This window comes from Crassostrea angulata, chromosome 6, assembly GCF_025612915.1.
Source record: "Crassostrea angulata isolate pt1a10 chromosome 6, ASM2561291v2, whole genome shotgun sequence".
Classification (NCBI taxonomy): Eukaryota; Metazoa; Mollusca; class Bivalvia; order Ostreida; family Ostreidae; genus Magallana; species Magallana angulata.
The window spans coordinates 20,435,605-20,455,673 of NC_069116.1; the positions used below are offsets into that span (position 1 = coordinate 20,435,605).

The 20,069-nt window shown below is 32.8% G+C and overlaps 1 protein-coding gene across 2 annotated transcripts; it reads right to left on the reverse strand.

The window, feature by feature from the left end:
• Positions 1-49: 49 nt before the first annotated feature.
• On the reverse strand, positions 50-18,332 carry LOC128189451 (myosin-11-like). Of its 2 annotated transcripts, XM_052861066.1 has the most exons (21): positions 17,921-18,331; positions 17,176-17,303; positions 16,798-16,929; positions 16,245-16,391; positions 15,788-15,934; positions 15,438-15,584; positions 14,965-15,111; positions 14,119-14,265; positions 13,860-14,006; positions 11,786-11,932; positions 11,463-11,609; positions 8,555-8,701; positions 8,293-8,439; positions 5,811-5,927; positions 5,089-5,229; positions 4,834-4,974; positions 4,320-4,466; positions 2,940-3,080; positions 2,713-2,829; positions 2,282-2,428; positions 50-2,094 (listed from the first exon to the last, which is right to left on the reverse strand). In XM_052861066.1, the coding sequence occupies exons 1-21, from the start codon at positions 17,973-17,975 to the stop codon at positions 1,918-1,920; spliced, it is 2,913 nt and encodes a 970-aa protein (XP_052717026.1). In that variant the 5' UTR covers positions 17,976-18,331; the 3' UTR covers positions 50-1,917. The 2 variants fall into 2 exon arrangements, with proteins under 2 accessions (XP_052717026.1, XP_052717027.1); XM_052861067.1 differs by lacking the exon at positions 5,089-5,229 and having other exon boundaries at positions 17,921-18,332.
• Positions 18,333-20,069: the final 1,737 nt, after the last annotated feature.

Here is a 20,069-nt window from a genome sequence, read left to right on the forward strand (position 1 = left end):
AATGTTTTTATTTTTGTAATCCTAGACAAATCTGCCAAAAGATGAAATGATGAACTTGAAATCTACCTCTCCAATGCAAGAAGGGAAAATGGATGCAATTTTTCGATTTGGGATCTTCATCTCAATTGTGTGGCTCAACTGGGCTGCACATTAGATTTTGACAATTTATGGAAATTTCATACAATGTAATTTTAAAAATGAATATTTTGTTTCCAATTGGAAATGAATGGAAAAAAGAAAAGTATTTAGTAAAACTTGGTCAATAAAATAGGTGACATTGAAGACTAATAAATATAGATATCATATATGTATGCAATCACCATCTAGTCATCTACCCGAAAATCAAGGGTAATCCACTATTCATCACTATATATGAATGACATTAGGTATTTGTTTACTTTATACATTTTTTGTCAAGAGATTTTTTCTTTTAAAGAAAAAAACTTGATTGCAACAAACTGTGAATTGATATAAAGTGATAAACTGATGTGGAGATGATAAAAAGCCAATAAAAGCTTCAAAGAATTGTCTATAGAACTTATGTGCTGTAAAAAAAAATAATCATATTTTTTGGTAAAAGAAAAGGGTCAAGGTCAAATGTTGATGTCTGTTGAAGGTCAATGTCATTATCAAAGGTCAAAAATGTTTCAACTGAAGATTGTTGTTATCAAAGTCAGGGAAACTATTCTTCCTGTTTTAATGTTGTTTGTTGTTTGAACTTGTATAATTTCCTGACATAAATGGATGAACTTGATTTGGTTTCAATATTTATTCACAAATTTTCTGCAAACTTGTTACAAATAGTTCTGTCTTTTTTTTGGTGAAGAGATGGCAATACAAAAATTCTTAAAATTGGATCAAACTGAAATAGACATATCAAATGACATCTTTTTTCATATACCGGTAGTCTTTTCAAAGTGAAATGAATATTCAATGAAGATATATTTCAATAGTATGATTACATAACTTACAGGAAACAACATACTTTTCTAAAACACACTGTAGTAATCAACAAAACAATAATTATAATCAATTATATTGCATATCTTTGAACTAACAGGTATGCACAGTAGCATATGTATTGCACTAAATTTATTTGATGATAGATCTTATCACAATAGAATAAATATTATTCAACACAAACATGAGTCAAGTATCACAGACCAATATAAATATACTGGAATATATTTATACAAAACAATTCTATCACCAATTATGCAGATAACTGTTCAGCAACTGTTATGTTTATAAATGCATGATAATTCACAACTATAACCTACATATTTTCAGGAACATCAAAGCATTTATGGATCCCTGAAAACTTTAACATTGCTTACTAATAATCTAAGTTAATATTTTTACCTAAGTCAAACAGAAAATAAATGTGCATCAAGATGTCAGTTGCTTGGTGAGGGATATTCGGCATCCTATCCCAAAACATTTCAATATACCAAAATGGAGCAGAAAGTTATTATCCTCTTTAAAAAGTAACCCAATGTACTGCTTAAATGGAGTGGTGGTGGTGGGGGGGGGTAATAGGAGCCATAAGCTAGCTAGAATATGTGGTACATGTATGCTAGCTGAACGTTACATTTTCTGACAGGAAGTGATTACGAAGGTCATGAATTCCCATGATACACACATCGTATATCGTATGTCAGGTTAGTGATACTGGAAGATTTTCAAGGTTATTTACAATATTACTGTATCAGTCTTTGCAGGTTTTAACTTAATCCTTGTAATGTACAGTCTAAAAATAGCTCATATGGCCTTGGTGTCTTCCCAATAGCTGTCTTTTTTCGAATTGGCACCAACAACATTTTTTGCTTAACTGCAATCATTGTCCATTCTTACGCAGTCACTTGATTCACTTGTACAGGATGAGCTATTCCATGATGAATCTCCTTTGATTATGTGTCATGTACGGCATCCATAGGTAGCAAACAGATGGTCATATCTCTTTGAGAATTCTTCGTATATCTTCCTATTTGTGGTCTTCTGTATAGTTAGTTCTGTTACAACATCTCGGTATTTGGTTTTTATCACAATGATATCCCTTTTAAGAGTCTCTATTAATTCATTTTTTGATGCAATCTGCAATAATAAAACTGGGATGTACAGTAACATTACAAAGGCCTATAGACAACATTGCTAACCTGACTAACAGTAAGTTGATTTTTGATACCTAAAAAATTATAGCATATTAGATACATGATTAATTTAGGAAAATCCAAAGAAAATAATTTTTTTTGCAATGAAAGTAAAAACACATGGCTCTCACCTTCGCATTTAAAACAGTAATTTCCTTTCGCAACCTACAAACTGTCTCTTCTAGATTCTGAATCATTTTTACATCATCATCATTCCTAGCAATGGACTCCTGACACCCAGTGTGTATCTCTCTGATTGTTTCTTCCTTCTTTAACACCTGTAATTTGTTATGATGCCTGCTTTTTATGTACATCCCTGGATTTATTGCACTTTTTAATCAAAGATAACCCTTTTTGTATTTAAACATACAGTATATTCAGAGTAAACACCATTTATATAATATTAATCAATTTTATTCTTCATATATGTTATAAATACACATTTTAAGGGTATGTAGGTTATTATATACAACATAATTCAAAATTAAAACACTTTTGAATACTCTCATCAAAAATATGTGAATTCACCATACCCATAATTCATGAAAATAATAAAACCAACCTTAACATTAAGAACGTTGATCTCCTCATGTAACCTGCTGACAGTCTCTTCTAGATTGTGAATTGTTGTCACGTCATCTTCACTCTGTGCTGTGGGCTGTTTCTCTTCATTTTGCATCTGTAGAAATACAGTGGTCTGGATTTAGTGGAAGCTGCTTTTTGTGAAAAATGCTAAAAAGAATAGTCACAGCTAAATGTGATATGTTTCCAGTATGTTATAAAACTAACCTTCAGATTAAGAACTCTGATTTCCTCCTGTAACCTGCCCATAGTTTCTTTTATATTGTGAATCGTTTTGATATCATCTTCACTTCTTGTGGGCTGTTTTTCTTCATTTTGCATCTGTGGAAATGTTTCTTCTTTTCTTTTCTTCAATAAAGAAATAATTAACTTTATTTAAAGCGGATGCTTCTTTTAGTGAAAAATGCTAAATAATAAAACTGGGATGTACATTAACACTACAAAAGGCCTTTAGACAACACTGCTAACCTGACTAACAGTAAGTTGATTTTTGATACCTAAAAAATTATAGCATATTAGATACATGATGAATTTAGGAAAATCCAAAGAAAATAATTTTTTTTGCAATGAAAGTAAAAACACATGGCTCTCACCTTCGCATTTAAAACAGTAATTTCCTTTCGCAACCTACAAACTGTCTCTTCTAGATTCTGAATCATTTTTACATCATCTTCATTCCTAGCAATGGACTCCTGACACCCAGTGTGTATCTCTCTGATTGTTTCTTCCTTCTTTAACACCTGTAATTTGTTATGATGCCTGCTTTTTATGTACATCCCTGGATTTATTGCACTTTTTAATCAAAGATAACCCTTTTTGTATTTAAACATACAGTATATTCAGAGTAAACACCATTTATATAATATTAATCAATTTATTCTTCATATATGTTATAAATACACATTTAAAGGGTATGTAGGCTATTATATACAACATAATTCAAAATTAAAACTCTTCTGAATACTCTTATCAAAAATATGTGAATTCACCATACCCATAATTCATGAAAATAATAAAACCAACCTTAACATTAAGAACGTTGATCTCCTCATGTAACCTGCTGACAGTCTCTTCTAGATTGTGAATTGTTGTCACGTCATCTTCACTCTGTGCTGTGGGCTGTTTCTCTTCATTTTGCATCTGTAGAAATACAGTGGTCTGGATTTAGTGGAAGCTGCTTTTTGTGAAAAATGCTAAAAAGAATAGTCACAGCTAAATGTGATATATGTTTCCAGTATGTTACAAAAACTGACCTTCAGATTAAGAACTCTGATTTCCTCCTGTAACCTGCCGATAGTTTTTTTTATATTGTGAATCGTTTTGATATCATCTTCACTTCTTGTGGGCTGTTTTTCTTCATTTTGCATCTGTGGAAATGTTTAATTTTCTGTTGAAAAATGCTAAATAATAAAACTGGGATGTACATTAACACTACAAAAGGCCTATAGACAACACTGCTAACCTGACTAACAGTAAGTTGATTTTTGATACCAAAAAAATTATAGCATATTAGATACATGATTATTTTAGGAAAATCCAAAGAAAATAATTTTTTTTGCAATGAAAGTAAAAACACATGGCTCTCACCTTCGCATTTAAAACAGTAATTTCCTTTTGCAACCTACAAACTGTCTCTTCTAGATTCTGAATCATTTTTACATCATCATCATTCCTAGCAATGGACTCCTGACACCCAGTGTGCATCTCTCTGATTGTTTCTTCCTTCTTTAACACCTGTAATTTGTTATGATGCCTGCTTTTTATGTACATCCCTGGATTTATTGCACTTTTTAAACAAAGATAACCCTTTTTGTATTTAAACATACAGTATATTCAGAGTAAACACCATTTATAATCAATTTTAATCATATTAATCAATTTTATTCTTGATGTATGTTATAAATACACATTTAAAGGGTATGTAGGCTATTATATACAACATAATTCAAAATTAAAACTCTTCTGAATACTCTTATCAAAAATATGTGAATTCACCATACCCATAATTCATGCATTTAGTGGAAACTGCTTTTTGTGAAAAATGCTAAAAAGAATAGTCACAGCCAAATGTGATATGTTTCCAGTATGTTATAAAACTAACCTTCAGATTAAGAACTCTGATTTCCTCCTGTAACCTGTCGATAGTTTCTTCTAGATTGTGAATCGTTTTGATATCATCTTCACTTCTTGTGGGCTGTTTCTCTTCATTTTGCATCTGTTGAAATGTTTCTTCTTTTCTTTTCTTCAATAAAGAAATAATTAACTTTATTTAAAGCGGATGCTTCTTTTGGTGAAAAATTCTAAAAGAATCATCAAGGCTAACTGTGATAAGTTCACAGTATAAAATGTCAGTAACCTTCAGATTAAGAACTCTGATTTCCTCCTGTAACCTACTAACAGTTTCTTCTAGATCGTGAATTGTTTTGATATCATCTTCACTTCTTGTGGGCTGTTTCTCTTCATTTTGCATCTGTTTAAATGTTTCTTCTTTTCTTTTCTTTAATATTGATACAAGTTATGAATTTAACTATATCAACACTTTACTTATATGCAGTATAAAATGTTAATCCTTTTAAATTAATATTATTTGTGTTACATTTCAATTATCCTTTGACCTTGGGTTTATGATAACATAATACCCGCAACCAACAATGTTATAACTGTTAACATAATACTGTAAACATGTTACATATAGCTGTGTATTCTAATTAGAACTTTTTGACGGAATGTGGCTTTCATCAAATTTTATATTGACAAATTTAAAACTTATATATATTGATAAGTATGTTCAGGAATGCACTAAATCCAATCCACACTTACCTGTTGACAAACCAATTTCTCTGCCAAATATCGTACGCATTAAATATAATATGTTTATAATATGCAATACTAAGTGGATATGATTTTTTTTCTCTCTCGCAAAAGTCGGCATGGATTTGTTTTAGCATGTTCCTGATAATATCTATCAAAATTACATGTGAATGATATTTAACAGTGAGCTTGATTTAGCAGAACCTTCTCGTTATGAAAAATGTCACAGCCAACTGTAATTCATTTACAGTATAAAATGCCACTAACCTTCAGGTTAAGAACTCTGATCTCCTCCTGTAATCTGCTAACAGTTTCTTCTAGATCATGAATTGTTTTTACATCCTCTTCGTCCCTAGCTGTGGATTGTTGCTGTTCCTTTTGTAGCTGTGGAAATGTTTGATATAAGCATATCAGCACATATTAACTTGAACAGGAACTCAAATCCTCTGTTATTCATAACATGTAAAATTTCAGTGAACTGCAAGAATTATTTGTCTGTCATTCATTTAACTTCTATTCTGTACTAAACAAGAGATGTTTGTGAAACACTTATGCCCCCTCCCTTGAAAACATCCACGAAGAAAATGAAACTGCATATAATTGGAATTTTTCTAAGTCAAAGGGGCATAAATCTGTCAAAAATTGCTCAAACGTACCCAAAATCAAATTTAACCTAGACATTATTATAATAAATGTGTATACCAAATTTCAATTTAATACGTGCATCCTCTGCGAAGAAAATTAATGGAAACTGCAAATGAGTGGAATTTCACAAAGTCCATGGGGCATAACTCGGTCGAAAATTGCTTGATCATACCCAAAATCGAAGTTGACCTAGATATAGTTATAATAAATGTGCATACCAAATTTCATTTCAATACCTGCAACCTTTGCGATGAAAATGAGAGGAAACTATTGGTGGACCGACCGACAGACAGACAGAACAGCAGCAAAGCAATATGCCCTCCCTTCTTCAAAGGGAGGCATAAAAATTCTGTGAATGTATACAGGTATCAGAATGTTCTTCTTTGTCTTTTTAAGGTCTTCCGTTTCCAACGGAAGACCTTATAGTGATTGTAAGGTTTTTTATTATAATTATTTTTTTTTTTCCTTTTTTTGTCCACAAGATTTCTCGGAGATGGCTGGATAGATATTTTTGAAATTTTCTGGAATGAAAGACAATGATAATATCTCTAGGCGTTTTTTTCATTTTTTCAAAATTCATTTCCGGTCGTGCGTTTCCTGTCCCGCGTTGAAAAAGCTTGTCACCTCGAGATCTCAAAACGGTAAGTTTTGAACACCCAAACTTTGTGGGATGATAGACCTATAGCTGTAGATGTGTTTAAACTAATTTTTTTTGTTCGTCGTAACTTCCGGTCGTCACCGGAAGCACTTCAAAAATTATTATTTCTACGCATTAAATTTCTTTTCCATAGAATAAACATAAAACTATAATTCTACACATAAGTTACCTATGCGATGTTATTTCAACAAAAAAATTCTACTTCCGGTGAGATATCTCAATTATCTCAGGTAGCTTTTTAAAAACACAATTTGTACCCGCGAGATCTCGGAAACTATAAGCGATCAAGACACGAAACTTTCATGGATGATAGACATTTGATTGAAGATGTGTTTAACCGGTTTCATTTTGTCTTCCGTCACTTCCGGTCCATACCGGAAGAGTTAAAAAAATCGAGCTGTTTATCAGTTTAACTGTTTTCCTTTGATATTTTTTAGTTAGATAAATGAAAAATAATGTACAAATGGCAAGTATACAAGAAATATTGAATACAATTCAGATTGAACACTTCCGTTTGCCCGTTTCCTGTCCAGAAACCATAAACCTTATTTCGACGAGATCTCAAAAACAGTAACGACTTGAACAACCAAACTTTGTGGGATGATAGACCTATGTATGTACATGTGTTAACACTATTTTGTTTTATCCGGCGTAACTTCCGGTCGTCACAGGAAGTACACCCAATTTTGATTTTTTAAAAATATTTTGGTTATTTAGCATTGAAGTAACATTTAGCTATAGAAATACAAAAAGTCATCTACGCATGGTAAAAAAAAGTTCTACTTCCGGTGAGACATCTCAAATATCTCAGGTAGCCTTCTTTTTTAAAAACAAAGTACCCACAAGATCTCAGAAACTGTGATAGATCAAGACTTATATAGATAATGGACATTGATTAAACATGTGTTTAACGGGTTTCATTGGGTCCTACGTCACTTCCGGATAATACTTGAAACGTTCAAAAGCAATAGAACTTTTTTTAAAACTTTTAACTTTTTCAAAAACATTTTACTCAATGTGATGAACAGTAACGTACGTAGGTAAATGAACTAAAATATCTACTTTCTGTTTCTTAAATCACTTCCGTTTGTTCGTTTCCGGTCCCTTGATAAAAACCTTTTTTCAACGAGATATTATAACTACCGGTAACGAAAACTTGAACATCCAAACTTTGAGGAAAGACAAACTGTACATGTATCCATTTTCTGATTACAAGATAACTGGATTTTTTGTGCAGATTAATACATGAGGAACGGAAGACCTTTTTGTTGCTATAGCAACAAGAGTCTAGTTAAATTTTAGTATTGCTGAAGACAAAGCATGTAATTAAACTTGAAATTTAGATATTTGAGTAGTCACAAGTAAAAGGTCTGACAGCTGGTCTGTACATCGCTTTGGTCTTAACCTCGTCATAAGTACATGTATCTCTACTTTACATTCACATACCTTCTCATTCAGATCTGTAATTTTTTTCTTTAGCTCTTTAACTGTATCTTCAAGACACTGGATCACTTTTACTTTATCTTCCTGTTTAGCAGAAGACTCTCTTTGCTCTGTGAGCAATTTGTGAATTGTTTCGTCTTTCTTCAATACCTATTATTTTCAAAAGTAATTATCTGTACATTTTTTTTTAAATAGATTAATTCTTTAAAAATCCACAATTAGTCATGAATTTGTTTATTTTAAAAATATATGCTGTTTTATTAACCTGCTCATTTAGGCCCTTGATCTCCTTATTCAACTTTTGAATAGTGTTCTCTAGGGCTTGAATCACTTTGAAAGTCTCTTCGTGTTTAGCAAAGATCTCCTGACACTCAGCATGCATTTTCTGAATCATTTCCTCCTTCATCACTGCCTGAAATATAAAAAATAAATGACAGGGTTAGGAAACATAATTATGCCTTTAATGAACACTGTAAACAGGGAAATATTCACCCCCATTGTCAGTGGGGGAATTTAAAGACTGGGTGAATACAAATTTCTCAAATTATCTTTCTTTTATCACAATTGTGTCTGGGCAAATTTAAGACGGGCAAAACCAGAATCTAAATAACTTAATTAACTTGACAGCTACATTTCTTATTTTACCCCTAAATTTATGTCCTTAATCAATCAGTCGCTGCTTATACAAAACAAGAGGCCCAGGGGCCACATCGCTCACCTGAGCAACAATTGCCTTAATTCTGATCAAATTAGCATTACAGTATCAAAATATCTTGACAACTAAGTACAGTAGATCTTGCTAAAAAAAATAGAAAATCTGTCAATTTTTATCCACCTCTTTTTTTGGGTAAATACCAAGCCCCTTTTGTTGTTGTACCTGTAAGAAGATTTTTCTCTATTCCAATTTACCCCCCCCCCCCCTCCATTTCGTGGCCCCCCTTTTCTCTAGGGAATCATGGTTTCATCAAACTTAAATCTGCATAACCTGTGCTTTCACACTAAGTACTGAGTTTTGGACCGAAAACTTTCCCAGAATATTTTTAAAGATTTTTCTCTATATATTCCTATGTAAAAATTCAAACTGCCGTCACGGCCCAGCCCTATCACTAGGGACTGTGATTTTGCAAACTTGAATTTACACTATCCGAGGATGCCTCTACACAAGTTTAGGCTTTTCTGGCCAAATAGTCTTTAAAAAGAAGATAATAAAGATTTTTTCTATATATTCCTATGTAAAAATTCATCCCCCATTGTGGCCTCACCATACCCCATGACTATTATTTAAACAAACTTGAATCTTTACGATCTTGGGATGCTTCCACTTAAATTTGGGCTTTCCTGGCCTTATAGTTTTGAGAAGAAGATTTTTAAAGATTTTCTCTATATATAAAAATTTATCCCCCATTGTGGCCCCGCCCTACCCCCAGGGACCATGATTTGAACAAACTTGAATCTACATTATCTGAGGATGGTTACAATTTGAGCTTTCTTGGCCATAAAGTTTTGAAAAGAAATTTTTTTTTAAAGATTTTCTCTATATATTCCTATATAAAAATTCATCCCCTAATTGTGGCCCCACCCTACCCCTGGGGACCATGATTTGAACAAACTTGAATCTACACTATCTGAGGATGCTTCCACTGAAGTTTAAGCTTTTCTGGCCTTATAGTTTTTGAGAAGAAGATTTTTAAAAAAAATTTCGATATATTCCTATGTAAAACATGACCCCCCTCTTGTGGCCCCACCCTACCCCCGGGGGAGCATAATTTGAACAAACTTGAATCTACACTACCTGAGGATGCTTCCATTTTAATTTGAGCTTTTCTGGCCTGATAGTTTTTTAGAAGAAGATTTTTAAAGATTTTGTCTATATATTTCTATGTAAAACTTGATCCCCTAATTGTGGCCCCACCCTACCCCTGGGGACCATGATTTGAACAAACTTGAATCTACACTATCTGGGGATGCTTCCACTCAAATTTAAGCTTTTCTGACCTTATAGTTTTTGAGAAGAAGATTTTTAAAAAAAAATTCTGTATATTCCTATGTAAAACATGACCCCCCTCTTGTGGCCCCACCCTACCCCCGGGGACTATAATTTGAACAAACTTGAATCTACACTACCTGGGGATGCTTCCATTTTAATTTGAGCTTTTCTGGCCTGATAGTTTTTTAGAAGAAGATTTTTAAAGATTTTGTCTATATATTTCTATGTAAAACTTGATCCCCTAATTGTGGCCCCACCCTAGCCCCGGAGACCATGATTTGAACAAACTTGAATCTACACTACCTGAGGAAGCTTCCACTTTTATTTGAGCTTTTCTGGCCTAATAATTTTTTAGAAAAAGATTTTTAAAGATTTTCTCTATATATTCCTATGTAAAACTTGATCCCCCCATTGTGGCCCCACCCTACCCCTGGGGACCATGATTTGAACAAACTTGAATCTACACTACCTGAGGAAGCTTCCACTTTGATTTGAGCTTCTCTGGCCTAATAATGTTTTAGAAGAAGATTTTTAAAGATTTTCTCTATATATTCCTATGTAAAACTTGATCCCCCCCATTGAGGCCCCACCCTACCCCCGGGGACCATGATTTGAACAAACTTGAATCTACACTATCTGAGGAGGCTCCCATTTTAATTTGAGCTTTTCTGGCCTGATAGTTTTTTAGAAGAAGATTTTTAAGGATTTTGTCTATATATTTCTATGTAAAACTTGATCCCCCCATTGTGGCCCCTCCCTACCCCTGGGGACCATAATTTGAACAAACTTGAATCTACACTACCTGAGGATGCCGCCACACAAGTTTGAGCTTTTCAGGCCGAATAGTTTTTGAGAAGAAGATTTTTGAAAAATACCAACAAATTTTCAATAATTCTCAATTATCTCCCCTTTAAAGAGGGCGTGGCCCTTCATTTGAACAAACTTGAATCCCCTTCACCTAGTGGTGCTTTGTGCCAAATTTGGTTGAAATCTGCCCAGTGGTTCTTGAGAAGAAGATGAAAATGTGAAAAGTTTACAACGCCAACGCCGACGACGACGACAACGACGACAGACAACGGACAAATTGTGATCAGAAAAGCTCACTTGAGCCTTTGGCTCAGGTGAGCTAAAAAGGAGTCTTTCATTGTAGAGTCCTTACATTTGATAAATAAAATAAAGCACTTACCCGCTCATTAACGATTCTGATTTCTTTCTGCAACCTACCAACTGTCTCTTCTAGACTCTGAATCATTTTGACATCATCTTCATTCCTAGGAATAGGCTTACGACACTCAGCTTGCAACCTTTGGATTGTTTCTTCTTTCTTCATCACCTTTAATTACAAAAGAATTTATTCAAAGATCTCTAGACCATCCAACACCATATGCATGGATAGATTATTAATAAATGGTAAGAATACATGCAGCAATAATCCCTTATGTCAAATGTTAAATTTAATTCATTTTTACATTTGCCATACATCGATGTTTTTAACTTTCATTCACTAACCTTTCTATTTAAAACTGCATTGTCATTCTTTAAATCTTGTAAATTATCTTCCAGATTTTGAATCACTCTTAAATTCTCTTCATGTTTAGCAAAGAACTCCTGATGCTTGGCGTTCATCTCCTTGATTGTTTTTTCTTTCAATGACACCTTGATGTTAAATTGAAATAGTACAGAGGTATTTAAGGTACCATGTCTCTCTCATAAGTGATGAAGGAACATTTTCAATTGTTGAAAGGTATTAAGATTAAAGGGAATGTGATTTGCTCTTAATTTCTTACTTGGCAAGTATTGCTATAGGTCATTGCAAGTGATAGATTTATGCAAAGGTGCTCTTAAGATGAAGCATAAAGCAGATTTGACAAAAAGAGAGAAAAACTATGCTCATGACAATGATTTTGCACAGAGATCTGCTATGACCTTTTGTTAACCTGTCACTCTGTAGGTGAACAATAAGCAGGAATGGGTTAAGGAAATCTGAAGAGAAAATTTGCTCAGTACCATGATATTACACATGCAGAAATCTAAGATTAACGTACATCGCCCTTAAACCAAAAAACTTGGTCTGAAGTCACTATACAGTGGAGCCTCACTTATCCGGACACTTTTGTCCCCAGGCCAAATCGTCCGGATAGGTGAAGCGTCCGGATATCTGAATTGTGATATTTACCTTTAATATTTATGGAAACATAACTCATAAATTAATTATACAATTAAATATTTTATTTTGATAGCCATAAGCACTACAAAAAAAGTTTAGATTTTTTTTAAATTAACAAAACAAAATATTGTTAAAAATATTATTTAAGGTATGTTTTTTCCACAGAAAACTTAGCACTACATTCTTCAATGCAACACATGTACATGTACATGTACATAACAATCACTGTATTAAACCGATGATTTAATTACATTCGCATAACAAAGCGAAAAAGAAGAAAGTCGGTGTTCCACTTTACGCTGACAAATCTTTTTCTTCAAGCTAGCGGTGATCGCAACTCTCGCTCTCTTGGCCGGTGGTGTTCACATGTTTGAAGCTGCTCAACATTTGATGATTGAAAATGGGTGAAAATCTGTAGATATTCCCTTATTGATAATTGTCCAAGCTATTTTTTCATTGACAGAACTTACCCAAGCTAATTTTACGTATCCATCTTTCTATAGAGTTAATTGCACCCAAGCGATTTTTACAATAGCGTGAACACTCATCCACGCCATGTTTGGCATAAATTATTATTACACTGTTTATTGAACACACGCTATAAACTTAATGTCGATACCCTGAACATCCCAAGCGGTCTTGATAACTATCGTAAACAGAACTCAAATTATCAAATATTTCATTTCAATTACGTTTTAAAATGAATAGGCGTACGAACGATCTAATCACACTACGATTAATAGAATTTTAATTCAATTAATAGATGACTTTTTTAAACACAAATTAAACAATTTTCATGACATTTTAATCAAACAATAACAGTTCATAAGTTAAATGGCGACAATTAAACATGTCGCATCCATGGTTATCGTAATATCCTCGGGCGAGTACATAGCGTGACACAGGTGACCCGGATTACCGGACGAAGGCATTGTTTAAAACCAACAACCAGTGTCAGATGTTTTTACACCAATTTGCACTTGCGCATAAAAAACTTTTGTGCCCCCGAACACTTAAATGTGACCGTCCGGTTAAATGAGGTAAAATTTAAAGGAAAACTGTATTATGTGGTAAAATTTGACCGTCCGGATCCGGAACGCGGAATTCCGGATAAACGAGACAAATTATTGTGTAAAAATTCCGTTCCCAATAAAAATCGACCGGTAAGTGAAGCGTCCGGTTATCTGGCGTCCGGATATCTGAGGCTCCACTGTATATCATTCAGTAATCTCAGTGAAATTCATTGAAAAATTTTGTCTAACGTCAACTTCTCTTCTTTTCAGAAGAGACGTCCAGACAAAATTGTTCAGTCTCAACGAATCTCGCTGAGATTAATCATTTCAGGTGCTACATGACAACCTTAGATAATTAAGTGAATTGAAATGATACTTTAATTTACACATGTACAGAACTTACCTTCCCATTAATGACTTTGATCTCATTCTGCAACCTGCTAACATTATCTTCCAATATCTGGATTATTTTGACATCATCTTCATTTCTAGCATTGGGCTCTGGGCAGACAGTTTGCAACTTTCGTATTGATTCTTCTTTCTTCAGTATCTTTCATTTCCCAAAATACAAATTAATGTATCAATAAATATTTAATCATATAACTTTGTTAAAATTAACTTAGTTGTACATGTATAGCCATTATAAATCACTGTGTTCCAACCTCGTTACTTAAAACTGTGATCTCGTTCTTCATCTTTCTGGCCGCATCTTCTAGGCTTTGAATCATTTTTATGTTTTCTTCATTTTTAGCAAACAACTCCTGACGCTCTGCATATATTTTCTGAATTGTTTCTTCCTTTTTAATCACCTAAAATTTAAAAATGATTAGCTGATAATCGGGGTATATACCTGAAGATAAAAAAAATCATGTCCCTCATGAAAAATAGTTCTGTAAACCTAGTATTATGTACATCATATTTTATTTGGAAATTAATTTGAAGAATCTGAATGCAAGATGATCTGCATTAATTTATTTCCATAGCCTTTTTTAGACTAAAATACTGAACTGTGAAGATAAATATTGTGGAATCATTAGATTTCGTGGTGGCTCAATTTTCATGGAATTCATGTGTACCTCTCATCCACAAATTAACATCCTCGATGAATTAATAAATTTAGGATGAAGTCATACTTCCTTTGTAGGTTTAAGAGAATACACAAAATTATGTCCCCACAAACCTTTAAAATCAAGCAATCCAATTGACCTGATTTTTATTATAGCACTCATGACACTTACAATAGTAAAGTCCTATTTTACATGTAGCATTACTTTATTCTTCAACAAAAATATTCCTAAGATATTCTTCATTGCATGCTGTCTCTGTATAATTATACAGAAGTACTGACTCAATTTAAACTTTGATATAAAGCATTTTTGATATTGTATATTTGGCTTTACTATATAAAATATTGGCAGCTGAGAGAAGCCTTTCTGAATGCCACCTCACAAAGTTGTAAATATTTTTCATATAAAAAATTACCAGGTCTTACAAAGTGACTTACATACCCTTCCATTAGCCATTTTATTTTCGCGCTGTAGCCCGCTAACAGTCTCCTCTAGATTATGCACCAGTTTTACATTCTCTTCATTCTTAGACATGGACTTCTGGTGCTCTTGTTGCAAAGACTGAATAGCTTCTTCTTTTTTTGCCATCTAATTTGATTAAATTTAATTTGAATAAAACAAGTGATTACCAAGTTGATTTGAGATAATCTTCTCTTAGTGTTAACTCAACACATCAACTTTATCCTTCCATGGTATTTAAGCACCATAGTTGCCATCATGATGTTAACTTAGCATCTTTTCCCACTTAAATTTGAATTTCAAAACTAAACATATTTTCTAGGAAAACTCAAGGAAATTAAAAAATGTCCAAGAGTTATAATTTTGAGGCAATGCAAGTATAGATTATTTCAAGTCAAAAAATTCTTATTTAATTCATTTTATTTAAGATTTGTATATAAACTTTAGTACTTTACCTTTGTATTCAAAATTGCAATTCCATCCTTCAACTCTCGAATGGTGTCTTCCTGATCTTGAATTACTTTTACACTGGCCTCATGTTTAGCAAAGGATTCTTGATGTTCAGTATGCATCTTCTGAATTGTTTCTCCCTTCAACATTACCTGTATTTTTGAAAAGAAATAACACATTCATTGATCAATTTATACATCTAATAAGAGAGACAACTAAAAAATTAATCCTTATAAATGTTGATGATTAAGACTTCATTAAAATGCAATTAAAATATGAATATTTAAGACCTTTAGAAAATTTCTGATAAATAATAGTTAGATTTGAAGAACAGAAAAAGATGTAAATTTGTAACCTCTTTGTGTGCAATAGCTACACTGTCCTGCAACTTTCTGATAGTTTCCTCTAGACCCAGTGCTATTTCAATTTTTTCTTCAAATTTCGTAATAAATTCCTGATGCTCAGCTTCCATCATTTCCATTGTTTTTTCTTTGATTGACAACTGAGTGGAAAAAGTAGTAAAAATTTCGATTTTTTTTTTTATTAAAAATGATATAGACTATCATAGGTATTGCATTGGCATTGTCCCAGTTTTCCCCTTAAGTTTTCTTTAAGTCTAAGCAATTTGAACAAGTACAGTATATCAAAACTTGTCTATAATACAACTGAAGTTTCATCAAACAGATAATAATCTTTAGGAGTTTTTAGGATTTTGAAATGTATAGAGAGAGAGAGAGAGAGAGAGAGAGAGAGAGAGAGAGAGAGAGAGAGAGAGAGAGAGAGAGAGAGAGAGGGACAGAGGGAACACCTACCTTCTTGTGAACTGCTTGGTTTTCTTGCTCCAGTCTCCTTATCGTCTCCATCTGAGTTTCCACCTCTGTCTCCTCCTCTTTATGTCTGGCCACAGACTGGTGATATTCAGTGTGCAGCTTCTTTATAGTTCCATCTCTTATCACTATCTAGATGTCACAATGTCAGTATAATGTTTTCTGTACGATTTAAATGTTCATTTAAAGTGTTTGTTAATACTAAATAATTCTATATCTTCTTATCGAAACCATTTCAATACTAGTATTCAAACCAGCTTTCAAAGGGAACAAAAATAATTAGCTTACATTAATTTCATAACTCAAAAATTAACTTAAGTGCTTTTAGGATATTTTATTTTCAAAATGGCTCTCATTCATTTCAAAATACATGTACCTCACTAGTTATAAACATTACCATTCTTGTAGTTTTGAAGAGTGTCAAACTTACTTTCTTACCCAGTTATATACACATACATTTATGAAAAAACATGTAATTTAATTACTCAATTTTTATTACTGTTAGGTATATATTAATGATAATTTACATAAAATTTACCTCATTTTTAAGACAACCCATCATTTTCTTGGCCATGTTAACTTCCTTAAACTTGGCATCCAAGATATTGAACAAGTACTTATTCTGGTCGTTCAGATCCTCTCCATATTGGGATAAAATTTGAATTCGACTCTAAGAATGAAAATAATGTGAATAAAACATGACTACAAAAAGGACAGTGCCATTTTTTTGCATTTGGCTCAGATGAGCTAAAAACACCTCTAAGTTAATTAATACATCTTTACATAGTTAGACAAATGGGGTTTTGTCATCAATAATTTCAGTTTTCTGGTATTTTCATGCATGCTAGTAGAATTAATCACATAGTTAAAATCAGAAAAAAATTCTTTGATTTAATTAGTCAAAGAGTCGCCTAACCTGTAAAATCTTCACTTTATCCTGTGGTTTTTCACAACTCAGGTCCACTTCATTGATTTCTCTGGCTTTCCTCTCACAAGCAGCATTGAATGACCGACGCAGCGATCTTAATTCATTTAGGTCGGCCACTTAAAAAATAGAGAGTAATTGAGTTTAATGATACCATAGCATGAAAAGATATAATATATATATAATACGAAAACAAAGGACACATGAGATGTTTCTTTCCTTTAGTTCATTTTTTTGTTTTGTTATTTCATAAACTGAATTCAAACTGAATATACCTAAAATATTTACTGTTATTATACTTTCATGTTAAATACTGAGATCTGATTGGTTTAGACGCAGTTGTTAATCCGTTCTATTACCCTCAGCGTTAGCAACACACTTGGCAGTGGGTAACACAACGAATTGTTACATGCGCGTAAATTATGCGCGTACGGTTCGTTGTAGAATTCACTTCATTTCTATATAAAAGCAGAAAAATTCTCTTTAAAATTAAGACATTCAGTATAATAAAATAAATAGTGCCTGTTTGGGAGGGTAACTGTTGAAATTTACACCCCTCGAAAACCATTGTCAACCGACGCGAAGCGGAGGTTGACAATGGTTTTCGAGGGGTGTCAATTTCAAGTTACCCTTCCAAACAGGCACTATTTATATAATGTTATATTACAGGTCAAATTTTATCATTTGATGGATTAAATTTGATTTGAATGTTAAAGTAAATAAGAAATAATAATACTCTGTAAAGGTAATGGTCGCTGTTCCTCCCAACTGCACATGCTACAATTCTCCATGTTTTCACCATGATCAGATGTATCTAAAACTGTCAAGTACAGCAGTGAAAATTAATCATCTTATAAAAAAGTAATCGGCCTAAAGGTTTGTTCTCTGTTGAGAGGTGTCTGATTATTTTGATTGACTATATCCTATCGTTTTTTAAAAGATATTTATTTGGCGGAAACATGCTGTAAAAGGTATATTGGTACATTATGCTTAAATCTAACAAGGATAATGGAAACTTAGATTCAAGGTTTATTAATGAACTTAACATTTTGAAGTTAAAGTGAAATATCAGGTCCACAAACCATAAATTATATGATTTGTATATAATGAATAAAATTTATAGAATATGGTTGAGTTTCTTTTTGACCCTTTACTTGTTGTATGTTTACTCCAATTTCATCATACCAAGAAGATGATGTAAAAAAAAAAAATACAGAAAAATCTGTAGTTCAAGATACGTTATGCAAAAACCTTTGCGGAGTCAGAGGTAACGTTAGTCTTAACTTTTCTTCCTGTGCCACACACTTTTGCTACGATTACCTAGTTACCTAACAAGGCATGTAAATGAATTTTAACTTAAGGTTAATGACAAAGTTACAAATCCAAATCAATGTAACAGGTATGAGAGTCCTATGGATGGAGGCCATATTGGATGGCACCTGTCAAAGGACCTTGTGGAAATATACAATTACATATCAGCTTGATGCACTTGTTGCACATTAGAATCATCATAATGAACTCAAGGATCTCCAAAGAAATCTAATAATACAGATATTTCTCTAATTTAAGCAAATACAAAATATACTCACACATTTTGTACTCGGCATTGTAGGATATGACGTCATAATCATTCGTCATAAATTCGGTTACCAGTGCTCTCGTCCTTAGGCCATTCAGATTATTCATAATTTTTTAATGTTTAAATTCCACACAAAAACCAAAAAACCAGATAAAAAAAAAAAGTTTTTAACAACAGATAAACACACTTTAGTATTTCCTTAAATGAAATTTATAATCATTATTTTAGTAATTTCTTCACGCAGGATAAAAAATAATCTTTAAAATTCCAAATCTTCGGCAGATATGGTACTGTAAAACAAAGCAAATTTAAACTTCTAGTATATGTATTTCAAAAGATGAAGAGTACATGTACATTTTTGTGCAAATGTATGTTTTATTTGATATTCATGCTTAAAACAAAACTTTCCGTAGACAAAAAAACTTTAAAAAAAAAACAAAACAAAAAACTTGGGATGGCCTTACTATGCAAAAAAATTACAAAAAAACAACAAAACAAAACAAACAAACACAACATAGCTGGCTATGTATTTTTAATTTGTTTGCAATGATTACTACGTCAATTCCTCAAACCTTCATAGCTCAATGAATCTTGCACATATTTTATTGTTTATATTCACATCCTTTTTAAATCAGCATAGTAAACCTCCGAAAAGTCTTAACCCCCCCCCCCCCCCCCCCCGCTCAGGACTCCAGATCCAGAAAACATTTTTCCCTCATAATTCCAACCCCCCCCCCCCCCGGGAAAAAAAATTCTGGAAGCGCGTCCATACTTTCATAGCCCATATGAATCTTTAGAAAAATTACATAAACGGATTTGCATGTAAAAACATATTCAACTGTAAACGATCCTTTGCGATTGATTAAAGACTGATAAACCTACACCGATTTCGTATTAGTTTACATAGAAAGTTTGAAATAAACATCATTTACCAAAACCAATATTATTGTTTTTTTATGTTGACATAACTGTTCGCAACCAAATTCGTAAAACAATTTTTACACCCGAGTTTATTCTTCTTCTCCATCAACTCAACTCAGATGTCGTCGAACTATTCACAACTTTGCTTTGAATATTCCTTTCTGTCAGCATTGTACAATACATCATTGACCTAGAAATAATCAACGATTATCTGTCGACTTAAAACTTTAAAATACATAGTGTCGACAAAACTATTACTCACATCTTTATGAATTTCTAGCAAGTGTAGTAATGTTGATCTATTATGCTAGTCCGAATGCCCTTCATTGTTAGTAAAGTTGTCTACATCCCCCCCCCCCTCCCCCGTATTATTTAGATTTTTCCA